This window comes from Podarcis tiliguerta (genome assembly GCF_965153285.1).
Source record: "Podarcis tiliguerta genome assembly, chromosome: 14".
Lineage (NCBI taxonomy): Eukaryota > Metazoa > Chordata > Lepidosauria > Squamata > Lacertidae > Podarcis > Podarcis tiliguerta.
The window spans coordinates 49,301,954-49,318,387 of record NC_139547.1 but is presented as its reverse complement, the minus strand read 5'-3'; the positions used below and the strand labels follow the sequence as shown (position 1 = coordinate 49,318,387).

At 47.3% G+C, this 16,434-nt stretch overlaps 1 protein-coding gene across 4 annotated transcripts in view; it reads left to right on the top strand.

The window, feature by feature from the left end:
- LOC310664348 (lysosomal alpha-glucosidase-like) overlaps positions 1–16,434 on the top strand; it is a 37,609-nt gene that overhangs the window by 9,470 nt on the left and 11,705 nt on the right. For all 4 annotated transcript variants that reach the window (XM_083413387.1, XM_083413386.1, XM_083413389.1 and 1 more), the window contains exons 2-13: positions 2,845–3,376; positions 5,245–5,390; positions 5,663–5,828; positions 7,228–7,324; positions 8,825–8,944; positions 10,170–10,288; positions 11,281–11,412; positions 12,048–12,158; positions 12,481–12,594; positions 15,176–15,260; positions 15,915–16,032; positions 16,207–16,340. In XM_083413387.1, coding sequence (XP_083269513.1) covers positions 2,855–3,376; positions 5,245–5,390; positions 5,663–5,828; positions 7,228–7,324; positions 8,825–8,944; positions 10,170–10,288; positions 11,281–11,412; positions 12,048–12,158; positions 12,481–12,594; positions 15,176–15,260; positions 15,915–16,032; positions 16,207–16,340 — 1,864 coding nt within the window. In that variant the 5' untranslated portion in view covers positions 2,845–2,854. The remainder of the gene's footprint in view (positions 1–2,844; positions 3,377–5,244; positions 5,391–5,662; positions 5,829–7,227; positions 7,325–8,824; positions 8,945–10,169; positions 10,289–11,280; positions 11,413–12,047; positions 12,159–12,480; positions 12,595–15,175; positions 15,261–15,914; positions 16,033–16,206; positions 16,341–16,434) is intronic.

The following is a 16,434-nucleotide window of genomic DNA, read 5'->3' as shown; positions in this document are numbered from 1 at the left end:
ATTCGTCTTGCGGGGCACCACTGTATTACAAATCAGCCTGCTGTTTGCAACATTTTTCTTTGTGTGCTCAAGTTATGGTCAAATAGCTACCTGGAGTCCTTTGTCAAGTTCTGGGCACGATAGTTTAAGAAGGATATTGACAAGCTGATATGTGTGCAGAGTGGGATGACCAGGATGATAAAGGGCCAGAGAACCAAGCCTTATGAGAAACAGTTGATGGAGTTGGGTCAAGGGGAGATATGAGAGCCATTTTCGAATATCTAAAGGGATGTCACCTTTTTCAGCTGCTTTGGAGGGTGGGATCCGAACAGAAAAGTGTGGAGATTCTGACTAAATGCTAGGAAGAACTTTCTGACAGTAAGACTCCCTTGGAAGGTGGTGGGCTCTCCTTCCTTGGAGGTTTTCAAGCAGAGCTTGGATGGCCACCTGTCATGGATGCTTTAGCTGAGATTCCTGCATTGCAGGGGGTTGGACTAGATGGCCCTTGGGGTCCTTTCCAGCTCTACAATTCTGTGTAAAATCTGCCAAGTGAGAATAACAATTCATAGATCTAATGAAGGGGTCTCTTATTTGTTCTTTCACAATAGCAGTATAGTCTTATACAACTCTTTTTAGACGTAAACTGAGTTCTGCTAGTCTCTTAAGGTTGCTCAGTACCCTTTTCTATGCGGTATAACAGACAGTGTCCCCCCTACCCCCATTCATTTATGTTACGTTTGTTTCGTTTGATTAAATCAAATTGGTTTGGGATGTCTGCACATTTGAATTCCTCCTCTAAAAAAGCTTTAAAAACAATCATTTTGGATTTTTGCCACAGTAGGAAAGCACGAAAACACTTTCGCTTTCTATTTCTCCACAGTGAGATCAAATAAATCAAAGGGTGTGTGGGTGTGATAAATAGGTGCCTGAAAAACAGACAAGAGTGTGTTCAAGAACCCAGATTGGGGGAAAGGTAGCAAGTTCTGCCCTAGAGTGATAGTGCTGAATTTTGCACCTTGCAATAATGGCTTTTCTCTGTGTCCCTGTATGTACTTTGGGGTGTGTGTGTGTCTGTGTGTGTGCAAATTCTATGAAACTTAAAGCACAGCCAGTGCAGGTCTACTCAGAAGTAACTAAAGGCTGTGAAGTGTTTACGCTGCTTCTGTTGCAAGGAAAGGACACTTACAAATTTTTCTGTTCGTAGACAGGCTTTTACTTATCATCACCATCATCAGTTTTGTTGCTGTTTCCTAAATACCAGGCAGTGCACACAAAAAAATTAAGAACATATGTTTCAAATAAAAACTTTTTTAAAAAAAGCAGGCAAGAATGATTAACAATTGTTGCGCAACAAAAAACAACTCAGCCTCTAAAAAGCAAACAGCGTTAACTGTTTGCCACAGCTAAGAATGCAGCCCAGGCATATAAGCCACAGAATCCAGCTCATGGTGTTCCTGGGAGCAGGCTCAAAAAAATATTCTGCTGAAAAGAAAAGCAAGAGTTTATTCTAGGAGGTTTGCGGCAGTACCATCCAACAGTTGCAAGGCGGAAGGCTTTATTCCTTCCTGCTGTTACCATTATCAAGCACAAACACATGGAGGTATGGTCGGGGAGGTGGATTTGTTTTAGCTCTCCCAAGAGGTGAGCCCAGCTGCAGTAAATAAGGAAGCACAGGTTGACTGCAAGGTTTTTTGACATGTGTGTATATGTTGCTTTTTAAAGCTGCTGCCCTCAAGACTGGTAAAACCAAGTACAGTGGTGCCTCGCAAGACGAAATTAATTCGTTCTGCGAGTTTTTTCATCTTGTGAATTTTTCGTCTTGCGAGGTACCACTGTGCATTTACAGTTTCCCATAGGAATGCATTGACGGTTTTAAGAAAAAGGCGCAAGACGTTTTCGTCTTGCGAAGCAAGCCCATAGGGAAATTCATCCTGCGAAGCAACTCAAAAAACAAAAAACTCTTTTGTCTTGTGAGTTTTTCGTCTTGCGAGGCATTTGTCTTGCGAGGTACCACTGTAGGATATTGAGATACTAACATAAGGACATAAGCAGGCCAATGGTCCATCTCATTCCTGATCAGTCACTGACAGTTTAGCTTTTATATGCGAGATTAATATTATTTTTTTTGTCCTGACATGCAGCACCTTACATTTGTTTACATTGCTTGGCATTCATGTTTTTACCACCCATTCACTCAGTTTGGAAAAGTCCTTTTGGAGCTTTTTCCTGAACAATGTAGTATCATCAGCGAATGTGATCACCTCATTTCTCACCTGTAACTCTAGCTCTTTTATGAACAAGTTAAAAACCACACGTACTAAAACTGCTTCTTAGGACACTGATTAATTTCCTACTTTTGTTGTGTCAGTTGCTATAGCAGGAATAGGGAACCTGTACTCCTCCAGAAATTTTTGTTGTACTACAACTCCCATCATCCCTGTGCATTGACCACACTGGCTGGGGCTGATGGCAGTTGGAGTCCGATAATGTTTGGAGGTTCACAGGTTTCCCATCCTTGTTTTGAAGCCTAAAAACCGTACTTGGAATTAAAGATCTTAAACAGCTTTATAGGCTCACGTTCAGTTTCCACGCTTGTGAAAGATGCTGGCACTTAGGGAAGCTGTTTAAAAACTGGCAAGATGTGCTCAGTTCTATTGATCCAGCAGCTGCACTTTTGGCTGTGTGAACTTTCTGAATAGTCTTCAAAGGTCGTCTCTTGTACAGTTCATCGCAGTAGTCTAATGTCAAAGTTACTGGGGTGGTGGTAGATAACATTCTGCGCTTATTTCTTCAGTTCCTGTGGTTGCGAATAAGAGAAATTATTGTCACTGTGGGTTTCTTCTTCCTTTCTCCTTCCTCATCCAGCACGCAGAAAATGAAGTCCTATCAGAAGCTGACGGCAGACGTCCCCCAGATCACAGAATCCGGAGAGGAGGCTGCTGATGAGAAACCGTTGTGTCATCAGAAGTTGTCCGCTTGGTGGCTGGGTGGGGGCCTCCTGACGGTGGCCGCCCTGCTTAGCGGGGTGACCGTCTGGGTTCTCGGGCAGATCTGGTGGGGTCAGCACGGAACGCTGCCCCTGACCAAGTGCGTCTCCATCCCAGAAAGCCTCCGCTTTGACTGTTTCCCGGAGAGAAGCACAGTCGTGACGCGGGAGCTGTGCGAGGCCCGGGGATGCTGCTTCGTCGATGGTGACTGGCCTCCAGGCAGCGCAAGGGGGGTACCCTGGTGCTTCTACCCGCCTGACTTCCCCAGCTACACCTTGGGCAGCCTGAATGAGACTGAGCTGGGACTGCGAGGATTTCTGACCAGGAAGGCAAAGACCTATTACCCCAGAGATGTTGAGAAGCTGCAGCTCAGCGTGGAGTTTGAAACAGATGCCCGGTTGCATGTCAAGGCGAGTCGTTTCCTATGAGTTATTGTTCCCAGAGCTGTCATTTTCCACTTTTAATCCTACTGAGCCTTCACAAGAGAGCTGGGAATGGGCTGCCAGCCCACGAGGGATCACGCATTTTGCTTGCAGAAGGTCCCTGGCACCCCCGAGGGAAAAGGCTTCTCAAACTCTGGAGAGCAGTTGCCAGTCTCTGTACACTAGGGTTAATAATAATAATAATAATAATAATAATTTATTTATATCCTGCCCTCCGCAGCCAAAGCCGGGCTCAGGGCGGCTAACAATAAAATAATACAACATTCTAAAATCATTTTATTATAAAATTAATTCAAATCAAATTGGTTGGGCAACCAGGGGCCCTCCAGGTGTTGCCAGGCTCCTGTTATGCCTGACCATTGACCATGATGGCTAGGGCTGATGGGAGTTGGAGCCCGACAACCTCTGGAGAGCAACAAGCTCACCGCTCCTGTGCTAGATTAAATGATAAATCATGATATTCAGTGATATTCAAGTAGCTTACGGTGCACTGAAATGAAAACAGGCAAAGATCTCTCACTAGCTCCAAAAACGTGAGCCATATGTTCGATTCTGCATGCTGGCTATTCCAGGGTTGGAGAATCCGTTGTTGGACTCCAACTCCCACCAGCCCCTTGCAGCATGGCCAGTGGACAGGGATTCTGGGAGTTGTATTCTCAAAGCATCTGAGGGTGGGTGTGCACTGGCTCCCCACCCAGATCAGCTCTGCTATTTTCAGCTGGGCAGTCCTGGGGCGCAACGAACCCTTCAGGGCAGGGGCCTTGGGGGAGAGGAGAAAGGGCATACTTCAGTGGTGGAGTATCTGCTTGGGGTGTACAAGTTCCCAGGATCAGTCCCCAGCTTCTGCAGGTAGGGCTGAGGAAAACCCCTTCCTGAAACCCTAGTCAGAACTGATGGGCCAGTGATCTGACTTCCCACATACCCTGATGTTCATGCTGGATGTGCGTTCGGAAGGGAGAGAGGCAGTGGAAAATGGGAGATTTGTACATGCAGGAAATGCTAGTTTTGCGCAATGAAAAATGCTTTTGAAAGCAAACGGACCGTGCCCGCCTCATCAGGCTGCTGGTCTTCAGTCAGCCTTCATCAGCCTGATGCTAGTATTATTATTATTATTATTATTATTATTATTATCATCATTGTTATCGTTATTATCATTCATATTCATTAATAGTAATAATAATAACGGTAATGAATACTTGGTAGTTGCACGTTACCCAAGGAACTCCAGACAACTGACAACACATCTTAAAACAAACATAGATACATTAACACAAACACATTGCGTTTACAATCAATGCAGTGCAGCCGCAACTTAACGCCCAATTTACTCGTGTGATTTCAACCTTGTGCGGTTGAAAGCCGGCTGGTTGAAATTGTGCATATCAGTTGTACACAAGGCGGGTGCAGAAAGAGCTTTTAAGCTCTCTGCCTTGCTGGAGGGAGTGTGTGTGTGTGGGGGGGGGGGAGTTCCAAGGGGGTGGTTCAAGTATACATGTTTTGGTGTATACACTCCATCCCTGCGTTACCCCTGCACAAGATGCGACCGTACTGTACATTCTGTTTATAATTTATTTGATGTCAGCTGTCGGAGACTGCCTCTCCCATCCGCCCCACTCAGCATAGCCAGGCTGGCTGGGGCTGATGGACATTGTGGTCCAAGGCATTGGGAAGACCTCAGGTTGGCAGAAGCTGTCTTAAGTGGTTGCAATTGGAGACCTCCTTTCACTCTCACATGCGGCTTTAGGATCCTGGCCTCAGCTTGAGCCCTTGGTACAATTCACAGTGTCTTGCATCTCCCATTTACCTGGGTGTGTCTGTGTGTCCCCTTTTTGTAGATCACGGATGCCACAAAGTCTCGGTACGAAGTGCCCCTTGATGTTCCTCCAGCAACCAAGAGAGCAGAGAATCCATTGTACACCATTGAGTTCTCCAAGGAGCCCTTTGGGTTGATTGTGAAGCGGAAATCTTCGGGGACCGTGCTGTAAGAATTCGTCTCTTCCCCTCTAAATTTATATATTTGTTATTCACTTCTTAAATTCATGTCCCGCTTCCAGGCTCATGCAGTAGTGTGTGAAACAGGCCTAAAGCAGTACCTCTCCTTGAACTTGACTTAATATCCCACCACATTTTAAAGCTACTCTCTCTCTGTTCAGCCATGAGGACTGGAAACACTTTTGGCAAAGGGAAACATAGGTAAGCAGCCTTTTTCTCGTCACCTGTCCTTCCTAACATCTCTTCCCCTCCCTTCTTTAGGCTGAACACAACAGTGGCTCCCTTGTTCTTTGCTGATCAGTTTCTGCAGATTTCTACAGTCCTTCCATCCACATTCATTTATGGACTGGGGGAACATCGAAGCAACTTTTTGCATAGTCTGGAGTGGAACACCCTGACCTTCTGGGCCCGAGATGTCCCTCCTACGGTACCTTTTATGCAAGATTGGGGGGGGGGGTCTTAACTATTTTCAGTCATGCTGTAGCTTTATTGCCCCCTCCCTGGTCAAATGTTCTCTCTTATTTCCTCCTGTTTCCTTACATGTTTGAATGGCCAAAGGTGGATCAGATTCTCCCATGCTTTTTTAATAAAAGTTGATTAATAACAACTGCTGAGTCCCCAATTCAATTAAGGAACTTGGTTGTGTTAGAGGGGTTAACCTTACCCCCTTCAGGCTGCCTGAGCCAGCATGGTGTAGTGGTTAAGAGCGGTGGACTCGTAATCTGGTGAACCGGGTTCGCATCCCCACTCCTCCACATGCAGCTGCTAGGTGACCTTGTCTCTCAGCCCCACTCACCCCACAGAGTGTTTGTTGTGGGGGAGGAAGGGAAAGGAGAATGTTAGCCGCTTTGAGACTCCCTAGGGTAGTGATAAAGCGGGATATCAAATCCAAACTCCTCTTCTTCTTCTTCTTCTGCCTTCCTATTTAAAATTCCCTCCTCCCCCAAAGTGGCTGTTTGCCCCATGAGCCAATGTTCCCATAAGGCCCCATGTTTGTAATCACCAACACCTGTCAGAACCATCACTCCTCCATAAATGCGACCCAGGGAAAAGGCAAGAAGGTTCTGCTCCATACATATAGTTAACTTGTGGAACTTGCTGCCACAGTCAATGGCCATCAGTTTAGATGGCTTTGTGACCAAGCAAACCCAGGGAGGTCCATCCAATGATTGCATTCCATCTCCTCCTTGTAGCCTTCCTGGAGGCATCCAGTTGGCCACTGTGGGAAGCAGGATGCTGGACTATCATGTTTGGCTGCCTCTCTAAACCCAAGAAGAGCCTGTTGGATCAGGCCAATGGCCCATCTAGTCCAGTATCCTGTTCTCACAGTGGCCAACCAGATGCATCTGTTGGGCTATCTGCAAGCAGGACCCTGAGCCACAGCAGGAGAATAAGAAGAAGAGTTTGGAATTGATATGCCACTTTATCACTACCTGGAGGAGTCTCAAAGCGGCTAACCATCTCCTTTCCCTTCCTCCCCCACAACAAACACTCTGTGAGGTGAGTGGGGCTGAGAGACTTCAGAGAAGTGTGACTGGCCCAAGGTCACCCAGCAGCTGCATGTGGAGGAGCGGAGATGCGAACCCGGTTCCCCAGATTACGAGTCCACCGCTCTTAACCACTACTCCACACTGGCTACAGGCACTGGGAGGGGGATCTTGGGCTTGGGTTTTGCTTGCAGGTTTCCCACAAAGAGGCATCTGGTCAGCCACCGTGAGAATGGGATGTGGGACGGGCTGGGCCATTGGCCCCAATCCAGCAGGGCTCTGCTTGCGTTCTTATGAAGTGCTGGCTGAAAATGAGTCTTGACTTCTTTTTGTTTTCAGGAGTCCTACAATCTCTATGGCGTCCACCCCTTTTACCTTGCCATGGAGAGAGACGGAGCTTCCCATGGGGTATTCCTCCTGAACAGCAACGCAATGGGTACGTGTCCCCTTGGCACCTTTTGGGGTGAAATAGTTTAGATACTTAAACCAATCTGAACGTTCTGAGCATTGCCCATGTGGATCTGCTTGAAGGCGATGAATAAAGAAAACCAGGGAGTTTCGGGCTCTTCACTGGAAGCAGCGAAGAGAAAATGTTTGTAAGCTCACTTCTTTTGAATAACTAGTCAGAGGGTGGTCAAAAGTGGGTTCATCTTCAGGGGTTTGTATGTATTTTTAAAAAGTTCCGGGTGACACATGCTTTTCAGGTAATCAGATGGACTTCAGATGCGCGGGAAGCCAATCTGAGTCAGTGCTTTTGAAGTAACAGAGGAAAATGGAGTTTTGGAGGTGCAGCAGGGGCTTTTTATGGAGGCAAGAGCCATCTGTTTCCTGCCGCGAGGCGGGCTCTTTAGCAACCGCTGGGCGGTTTAACCGCATCTTGCAGCTGCTGGCTCCTTGCCTTCACAGCCAGCTGCTTCTCAACCCTCCTTGGCTGTGTCTTGTCTCTGACCTTCTCTCCAAGGGATTTGGCCTTTTGACTGCATGGAGACTGCAGAGTGGCTGGTAGAAAAAGAGAGGGAGAGGCAGGTGGCCTGCATCAGCTGAGAGGGCTGCAGGCACCCTTTTGGCCAAGTACTTCCAAGACACAGATCGTGTCGGCAAAGCCATGAAGCGTAAGGGAGAAGAGGGATCTTGGTATGTCCCCGAGGGCTCTTAAGAACCAGTGAAGTGGCTCCCAAACTTTTTTGGGCCACCGCCAGCTTGGATCCATAATGTCACCCCCAGTGCCTTCCTTCATAATTGTGGTTTGCACAACTCAATAAAATTCAAAACAGTAAAACACTTAATTGCACATTTATTGCAGTTTAAAAATTCATCAGAATTGATGTACTTGATCCACTGATGCCAGCCTTTCAAAGTCTGACAGTCCTTTATACCTCCAGCAATTTCCAGCATTTTATTTTTTTTAATGGAGGGTTGATGGATATCGAAAGCCATAAATTCAAATATCAGCTACACTAAAGGTTTCTGTTGGATACCAAATACAGATCTTCTCTGTTCTCCCCGTTTTTGTGGATTTCTCCAAGCTTCCTTCTGCCCAACAATGCCCATTTGAATTCAACATTTATTTTTATTCATTCATTCATTTGCTTAAATATTTATGCATCACCTTTTTGCCGAAGCCTAGCAATACAGAATTTTTTTAAAACAGCTTTTCCCCCCTTTTTCTTTTTAAAAGCAATGGAAATAATCAAACAGGACAAATAACAGATGAAATGTCTCAGCACTAATGTGCACAGCACACACTTTCGCTTGCCTCACCACTTTCCCCGGGGAAAACACACTCTTGAACATTCGTCAATTGGGCTTTCTGTGGATTGATGTTTGCTCTGATTCAGCCCTGGTTTTCCCAGAGAAAGCAGTGAGCAGGTGGAAAACCACACAAGCAGAACCGTGGACAAACCCTAAGTCTTCCTCTCTCCTGTTTGTTGCCTAGAGGTGGTGCTTCAGCCGGCACCTGCCCTCACCTGGAGACCCGTTGGAGGCATTCTGGATTTCTACATCTTCCTAGGCCCAGACCCCAACTTGGTGGTCCAGCAGTACCAGCAGGTGATTGGTGAGTATCTATAGGCTCCTCCAAACGTCCCTTTGTCTATTGTGCTTTGTGCTTTTGATAGTAGGTAAACAGTCTGGGTGCAGGCACCCTGCTTCGGTTCCAATCCCACAGCTTCCTGCTGAACTCCTGCAATTTTTCACATGACAAATGTTCCTGGTTTGCCCTGCTTTCATTATGCTATAAATTCCCCCTCCAGGTGGAAACAATGCTGTAATACTGGGGAAGCATGGCAGAACGATTAATAAAGTGGGGGGTGATGTGTGGATAGTCAGTGGCCCATGCATACTGGAAATAGTTACAAAAAGAAATGAGAGAGTGTTGAGGAAGTGGTGGGCATGAAAAGGGGAGTAGAAGACAGTGACAGTCGATCCACCCACCCCAAAACACAGAAGCAAATCATCTATGACCCCAAGTGCAGTGATTCAGAGCTCAATTTCCCCCAGCGTATTGGGTTATCCCTGCACTGGGTAAACGTGAATCATGCTGATTGGTGTTGTTTGAGGTTCTTGTCATGTGGACTACAACAGTGTTCATCCATCATGGGTCCCCAGAAGTGGGTGGACTACAACTCCCATCATGCTTGCCCACCAGGCTAAGCTGGCTGTGGAAGATGGGAGTTGTAGCCCACCCACATCTGGGGACCCAAGATTGAAGAATGTCAGGCATGCATGCAGGAGCCAGGCCCTGTGACTGGTAAGGCTTTGCAGGACTGGGGCCTTCCTGAGTTTGTTCCGGAGAGGCAAGGCACAGCCACACAGGTGAGGCTGCTTGGTAACTCACTGCACCTGGTGGCAAGAGCCGGGAAGGGATATAAGGTCAGCATTTTCCTTCAGCTCCTGGCCACAGCAACTCGTTTCTCGCCTTGCTGTGTTTGGCTTCTTGCTTCCTGATCCTTGGACCTCGGCTTCTTGACTCCTTGCTTCTTGACCCTCGGACCCTTGACTTTGTGACTCCCTGCTTCCTGACCCTCGGATCCCAGGCTTCTGGACCCTCATTCCTGCGCCCACCTCGCCATCTTGTCTCCGATCCCGACGTCCTCAGCCGGGACTTCGATCGCCCGTAAACTGGACCATGACAAAGAACACTGGACTATGTGGATTAAATCGGAACGCAAATAACTGCAAATACACAGTAAACTCTGACCTGGACAAGTCAAAAGGCACAAGAGGAAGAAGACCGTGGCTCTGGGGCAGCACACCTAACACTTTCCTGATTTTTGTTTTAGGTTTCCCTACCATGCCTCCCTTTTGGGGGTTGGGCTTCCATCTCTGCCGCTGGGGCTATGGAACAAGCAACGAGACCTGGGAGATCGTCAAGGCCATGAGGAATTTTCAGATCCCGCAGGTAAGCATCAAGAGGGACCCTCCAGAATGAGAAGCTTGCAGACTTAGGTCAGGGGTGTGGCACATAGTGTTTCCCATGCAAAGGGTCTCGGGTTCAAATCCTGAATCTCCCAAGGAGGGCTCCTGTCTGAAATCCTAGAGGGCCATTGTCAGCCACTGTCGGCCAATGGTTGCCAGTGCTTTTGAATGCCAATGGCTGGGAACCACAGGAGAGAAGAGGCCTCTAGGGCTTGGGCCCTGTTTGCGGGTTTCCCCGCAGGCATCCGGTTGGCCAGGAACAGGATGCTGGACTAGGTGGGCCCCTGAGCTGCTCCAGCAGGCTCGTTTTACATTCTTAGGACAGTACACACACCCCTCCCTTCTGCTTTAGCCTCACAATGACCTTGTGAAGTAGGTTAGGTTGAGAGAGAGTGAATCGCCTAAGGTCGCCCAGTGTGTTTAATAGCTAAGGCGGCAATCCTAATTTAACTTAATTTAATAGTAAGTTAATTTAATAGCACTGAATAGACTGAATCATTTAATAAGACTGAATTTAATAGGACATACTTCTGAGTGGAGGGACGCTGGTGGCGCTGTGGGTTAAACCACAGAGCCTAGGGACTTGCCGATCAGAAGGTCGGTGGCTCCACATGACCTGGAAGCTGTACGTCGGCTCCCTCGGCCAATAAAGCGAGATGAGCGCCACAACCCCAGAGTCGGCCACGACTGGACCTAATGGTCAGGGGTCCCTTGACCTTTACCTTACTTCTGAGTGGACATGGATAGGATTGTGCTGTTAGTAGCTTTCTGCAGTTCTGGTCCAACACTGTTTCTTTCTTTCTCAACGGAGGTAGCACAGTTGAGTAGAGCATGGTGCTAATAATGCCAGTGTCCCAAATCCAATCCCTGCATGGGGCAGCTGCATATTCCTGCATTGCAGGCAGTTGGACTAGATGATCCTCCGATTCCCTTCCAGCTCTACAGTTCTATGATACCTATGCTTTCTTTTTGCAGGCTGCCCAGTGGAATGATATTGACTACATGGATGGCTATCGAGACTTCACCATTGACTCCCAGAAGTTTGGCACTCTCCCCCAGTTGGTGGAAGACCTTCACAAACATGGGCAGCGCTACGTGATGATTCTGGTAACCTCTCTCTGCTTTTCTCACTTCTTTCTTACTCCAGCAATATAAATGTGCAATTCCAAAATACAATTTAATTTTTTCAAGCAAGGTTAGTAACATCCTGTCGCTCTGGTGTAGCTTTCATCAAAGGCTGCTGCTATGCTGGGACTCTTTATTTAGAGCTTTGCATTTCCCAAATCCTGTGTGTTTCACTTATTTAGCCATGGAGGCAAAATGCAATCTAGAAGCGAGAACGGAAAAAGCGGTTCCATGTGGCATTAAATATAGCATTCTCTTCCCCATAAAAACTTGCATTGCCCTTCATCCATGGACGAAATCCTGTTTGCTCAGAAGTACTTTCCAGCAAAGATCCCTGTTCTCCCTACAAATGGCCTTTTATTTAGTGATGTGTGCTTTCCCCCCGTTCTATAGAGCTTTTCCACCCGACTGACATACAGTTGCAGGGACGGGAGGGTGGGGGTGTGACATTATGGAAACGAGGCAGCGGCCTGAAAATGTTGAGGAACCACTGCTCCAGCCCAGTAGAACATTTGAGTTTCCTGCCTTTCTTGAAGCAGGTAGCCAAAGATCCATTTGGTGCAAGAGGCTGGTTTCATTGCTGTGTGGATCCTAGCCTGTTTTTGCTTTTCCCCCAGGACCCAGGAATCAGCAGCACCCAACCTCCAGGCTCTTACTGGCCTTATGATGAAGGCTTGAAGCGTGGAATATTCATCAACAGCACCCAAGGAAAACCTCTGATAGGGAAGGTGAGAGCGAAGGAGCAGGGTGCATTTTGCCTCTTCAGTTTACTGTTTTGAATTTTATTGTATTGTTATCTTCCTTAGTGTGTTGTACAAAGAGCTATTCTCAGTACAGGGTATTCTCACTGGGGATACTTTTATGGAACCCAAAGGCTGGTGGCAACTACTGGCCTAGATGGTAAACATGAATTAAAAAATAAATAAATACGGGTAAGCCTGGTGGGCTGGATAAGGTGCTAACCTATTGCACCCCATGCAGAGAGTTGATTGGGTTCAACTCTGCCTGAATTTTATCCATCGGATTTGTGCTGTTGTCCCCACCCCCTAGGTCTGGCCTGGCCTCACCGCTTTCCCCGACTTCTCTAACCTAAACACTCACCAGTGGTGGCTGGAAAACCTGGACAGATTCCACTCCCTCGTCCCCTTCGATGGCCTTTGGATTGTAAGTTCCTCCTTCAATCTTTTCCGGTTTCTAAACAGAAAAGTTGCAACAGTTGAGTGGGCACTGAAAAGGGGAGGTGATGATTATTAGATTTGGAGTATTAGATTTGTAGTATTAGAATCACAGTTGGAAGTCACCCAAAGGATCATCTACTCTTTTTTTCCAGTTTTTCAAATTTTATTTATACTTTTCAAGTTTATGCATTTCACTAATTTTATACATTTCACTAATTTTACAATCATTTTAACATTTCAAAACTTGCCTTCCTTCCCCCTCTTTCTGCGATTCCTTAAATGTATTTTTAATATCCTTTGCATATCCATATTTACTTAATTTGCTCATTTATTCATCTACTTTAAGTATATACTCTTATCAAACTGCAGGTTAATACAATAATCCTGCCAATGATCTTACCTGCTCACAATTTTTCTGCAAATATTCAATAAACCATTTCCATTCTTTTATTTTAAAAAGTTTGTTATCTTGATTTCTTATTCTTCCGGTAAGTTTTGCCATTTCTGCGTATTCCATAAGTTTTTGTATCCATTCTTCCTTTGCTGGGACTTCTTACTTCTTTCCATTTTGGGGCGAGTGACATTCTAGCCACTGTAGTAGCATACATGAATAAGTTTCTATACATTTTAGATGGTTCTGTCCCTGTAAGCATTTATGTTCCACCTCTGTCTCCCAGGAGCTCAAAGTTTGGTATGTGATTCCCGCCACTCCTCGTGGCATCTCCACAACAACCCTGTGAGGTAGGTTAGGTTGAGAGACAGAGAGTGGCCCATGGCCACGCAGTGAGCTTTATAACTGAGTGGGGAATTGAACCCTGGTCTCCCAAGTCTGTCACTCTAATCACTCCTTGTGGGAATTTTCAGGGTGGCAGGAAAGGATATACTGTTTATTAATATCCTTCCTAACTTGCGCTAGCAAGTTCCTTTACTTAGCAGAGTTACATTCCCCTTTTTACATGCACAGCAGACAGCTGGTTGCAGGCTCGTGTGAGCCTCTCACTATTATACAATTCAGTCTGTCTCAGATTGAATTGTACGTTCCTGGTAAGTTCCCTTGAATCCCTCCTAGAAGAATAAAGACACCACAATCTTATTCACAGTCAATAAAAGAAGTTTACTCACATCAGTTCACAGTTGGATTCCTGAAGGTAGACTTAGTTACATATGGGGGAATAATCCCAGTGCTTCTGCTAGCTGAGAGCTAGCAGAGCAGTCCTAGCTAAAAGCTGGTCAAACGAAGAAGGAAGTCAAAAAGAGGGAAGGGTGCTGCATAACTTGTCCTTTTGTTACCTGGGCAGGTTAGGTCACACCCACCTATCACATACAAACGGAAGGATGCTCCAGCCAGAAGGAACACGAAGTTTTGACTGGCTGGACCAAACATTCCCTTGCATGTCTTCTCAAGCATTAAAAGGCATGTTGTACTTGACTGCCTCTCATGGATCACATCCCACACTCCTCTGACCCAATGTGGGAGCTAAACATTAAAGCCCAGTCCCAGGGGTGCTGTTAAACAGCAGACCAGGTGCAAGGCTGGGGGAAGGACCATAGCTTATTGGCCGAGCACCTGCCTTGCATGTAGAAGGTCCCAGGTCCAATCCCTTGGAGAGCCACTGCGGGTAGCACTAAGCTGGGTGAGCCAGCGGTCTGACTTGGTATAAGGTAGCTTCCTAGCGGCAGTGTGGCTTAGTGGTTAGCATGTCAGACTAGAACCTGGGAGACCGGGGTTCGACTCCCCAGTTGGCCATGAAACTCACAAGGTGACCTTGAGGGCTAGTTGCTGCCTCTTGGCCTAACCTACCTCGCAAGGTTGTTATGTGGATTAAACAAGGAAGGGGGAAAGAACTGTGTGTGCCACATTGAGCTCCTTGGTGGGATGGAAACACAATAAATACCTGAATAAATGCGCCCCTAAGTTGATCCTGGCAAATGTAATTTCTCCCAAGAGGCGTTTCAATAGTTTAGTTCCCCCATGTGGCAGCAGAGGGAGGTGATAAGAGACCTGTTTCTCTTCCCTGCTCCTGTTTTTCCCCAAATTAAGAGCGTCAGCTGCCGCAGCCAGCCATGTGGGGCAGGAAAAGGGGGTTTGGAGGGCTGGTGAGTGGGTAGGAAGGAAGGGGGGGCGGAGAAAGAGCAGGGGGCAGGCAAGGAGGCTTATGGGGAGATGAGGGAGGGAGGGAGGCTTGCAGGTCAGAGCTGCTGCTGGTGGCCTCCAGTCCAAATTCAGATTGGCTCAAAAACAAGCCAAGTTATTTTTCACTTTTGCAGACAGGATGGGGAGTAGCATGGCTTATTTCTGAGCCAACCCTATTTGAGGAGCTGGGGGGGGTCACCCCTCACTGCTTCGCAACCTATGGTCAGGCCATAACCTTAGGGCTACATTCACATTGAACAAACACAGATATCTGTGCCTTCGAAACACGGAAAAATGTTGCGCTGAAAATGCTCGTGTTGGCTTCAGGGCAAGTCCCATGGTCTGCAACTGACCTGTGCTTGAGGAAAGTTTAAATTTCCGTGGGTAGTGTGTGAACTGGGCATTTTAATTGGCCCCAATCTCTTTGCTTTAGGACATGAATGAACCTTCGAACTTTGTGGATGGCTCCACCGCAGGCTGTTCCCAGGAAGAGCTGGATAAACCCCCATACGTGCCTGGTAAGAGAGGAGATGCTTTAGATCCTGCTGTACAGGCCCATGATCCTACAATAGCCTTCTTGAGTGACTGTCTCTGTGTTTGTGTGCAACAGGAAGAGAGAGAAAGAGAAATGCAGTGGTGCCTCGCAAGACGAAAAGAATCCATTCCGCGAGTCTCTTCGTCTTGCGGTTTTTTTCGTCTTGCGAAGCAAGCCCATTAGCGGATCAGCGCTATTAGAGCAATTAGCGGTTTAGCGGCTATTAGCGGCTATTAAAGGCTTAAGGGATTAGCGGATTAGCTGCTAAAAGGCTATTAGCGGCTATTAAAGGCTTAAGGAATTAGCGGATTAGCTGCTAAAAGGCTATTAGTGGCTTAGATCAGCTGATAAGCGGCTTAGGGGCTTGGGGAAAAGGGGGGGAGGGGGGAAAAACCCCAGGAATCGCAAGGCATTTTCGTCTTGCAAAGCAAGCCCATAGCAAATTTGTCCTGCGAAGCACCTCCAAAACGGAAAACCCTTTCGTCTAGCGGGTTTTCTGTCTTGCGAGGCATTCGTCTTGCGGGGCACCACTGTGGTCTCCATGGGTCAACCACCCCAGACAGGAGCTCGTATCTGTTTGCCAAGCACACACGATTTGTTGTACTACTTCTAACCAGCCGTTCTCTTTCCCCACCAGCCGTGCTGGGAAATTCCCTTTCCGCCAAGACCATCTGCGCCTCCTCCAGGCAGAACGCATCTGTGCACTACAACCTCCATAACCTCTATGGGCTGATGGAAGCCAAGGCTACTGCTAGGTAAGCTCCCATCGCCTTGGTGGATGGGTTGGTCTGGGGCATGAGAGCATCAGTGACAGACAAACAAGACAGGTCCGGTTTCCAGGGCCAAAGTTCGCTGGCATCCCTTCCCGTGCTCTCAGCTTACAAGCAAACATTTTTGCTAGTCTCCTTTTCCTTTCCCCCCACTTTTAGCGCACTAGTCAAGATCCGAGGGAAGCGGCCTTTTGTCATCTCCCGCTCCTCCTTCCCCAGCCAGGGCAGGTATTCAGGGCACTGGCTTGGCGACAACAGAAGCGAGTGGAAGGACATGGTCTGCTCCATCCCAGGTACGTGCATGTGGTTTTCTTTTCCAGCTGCAGACACAGCTCTCCAGAAAGACTCACGGAGAGCCTGGCTGTTGGATGAGGTCCATAGCCCATC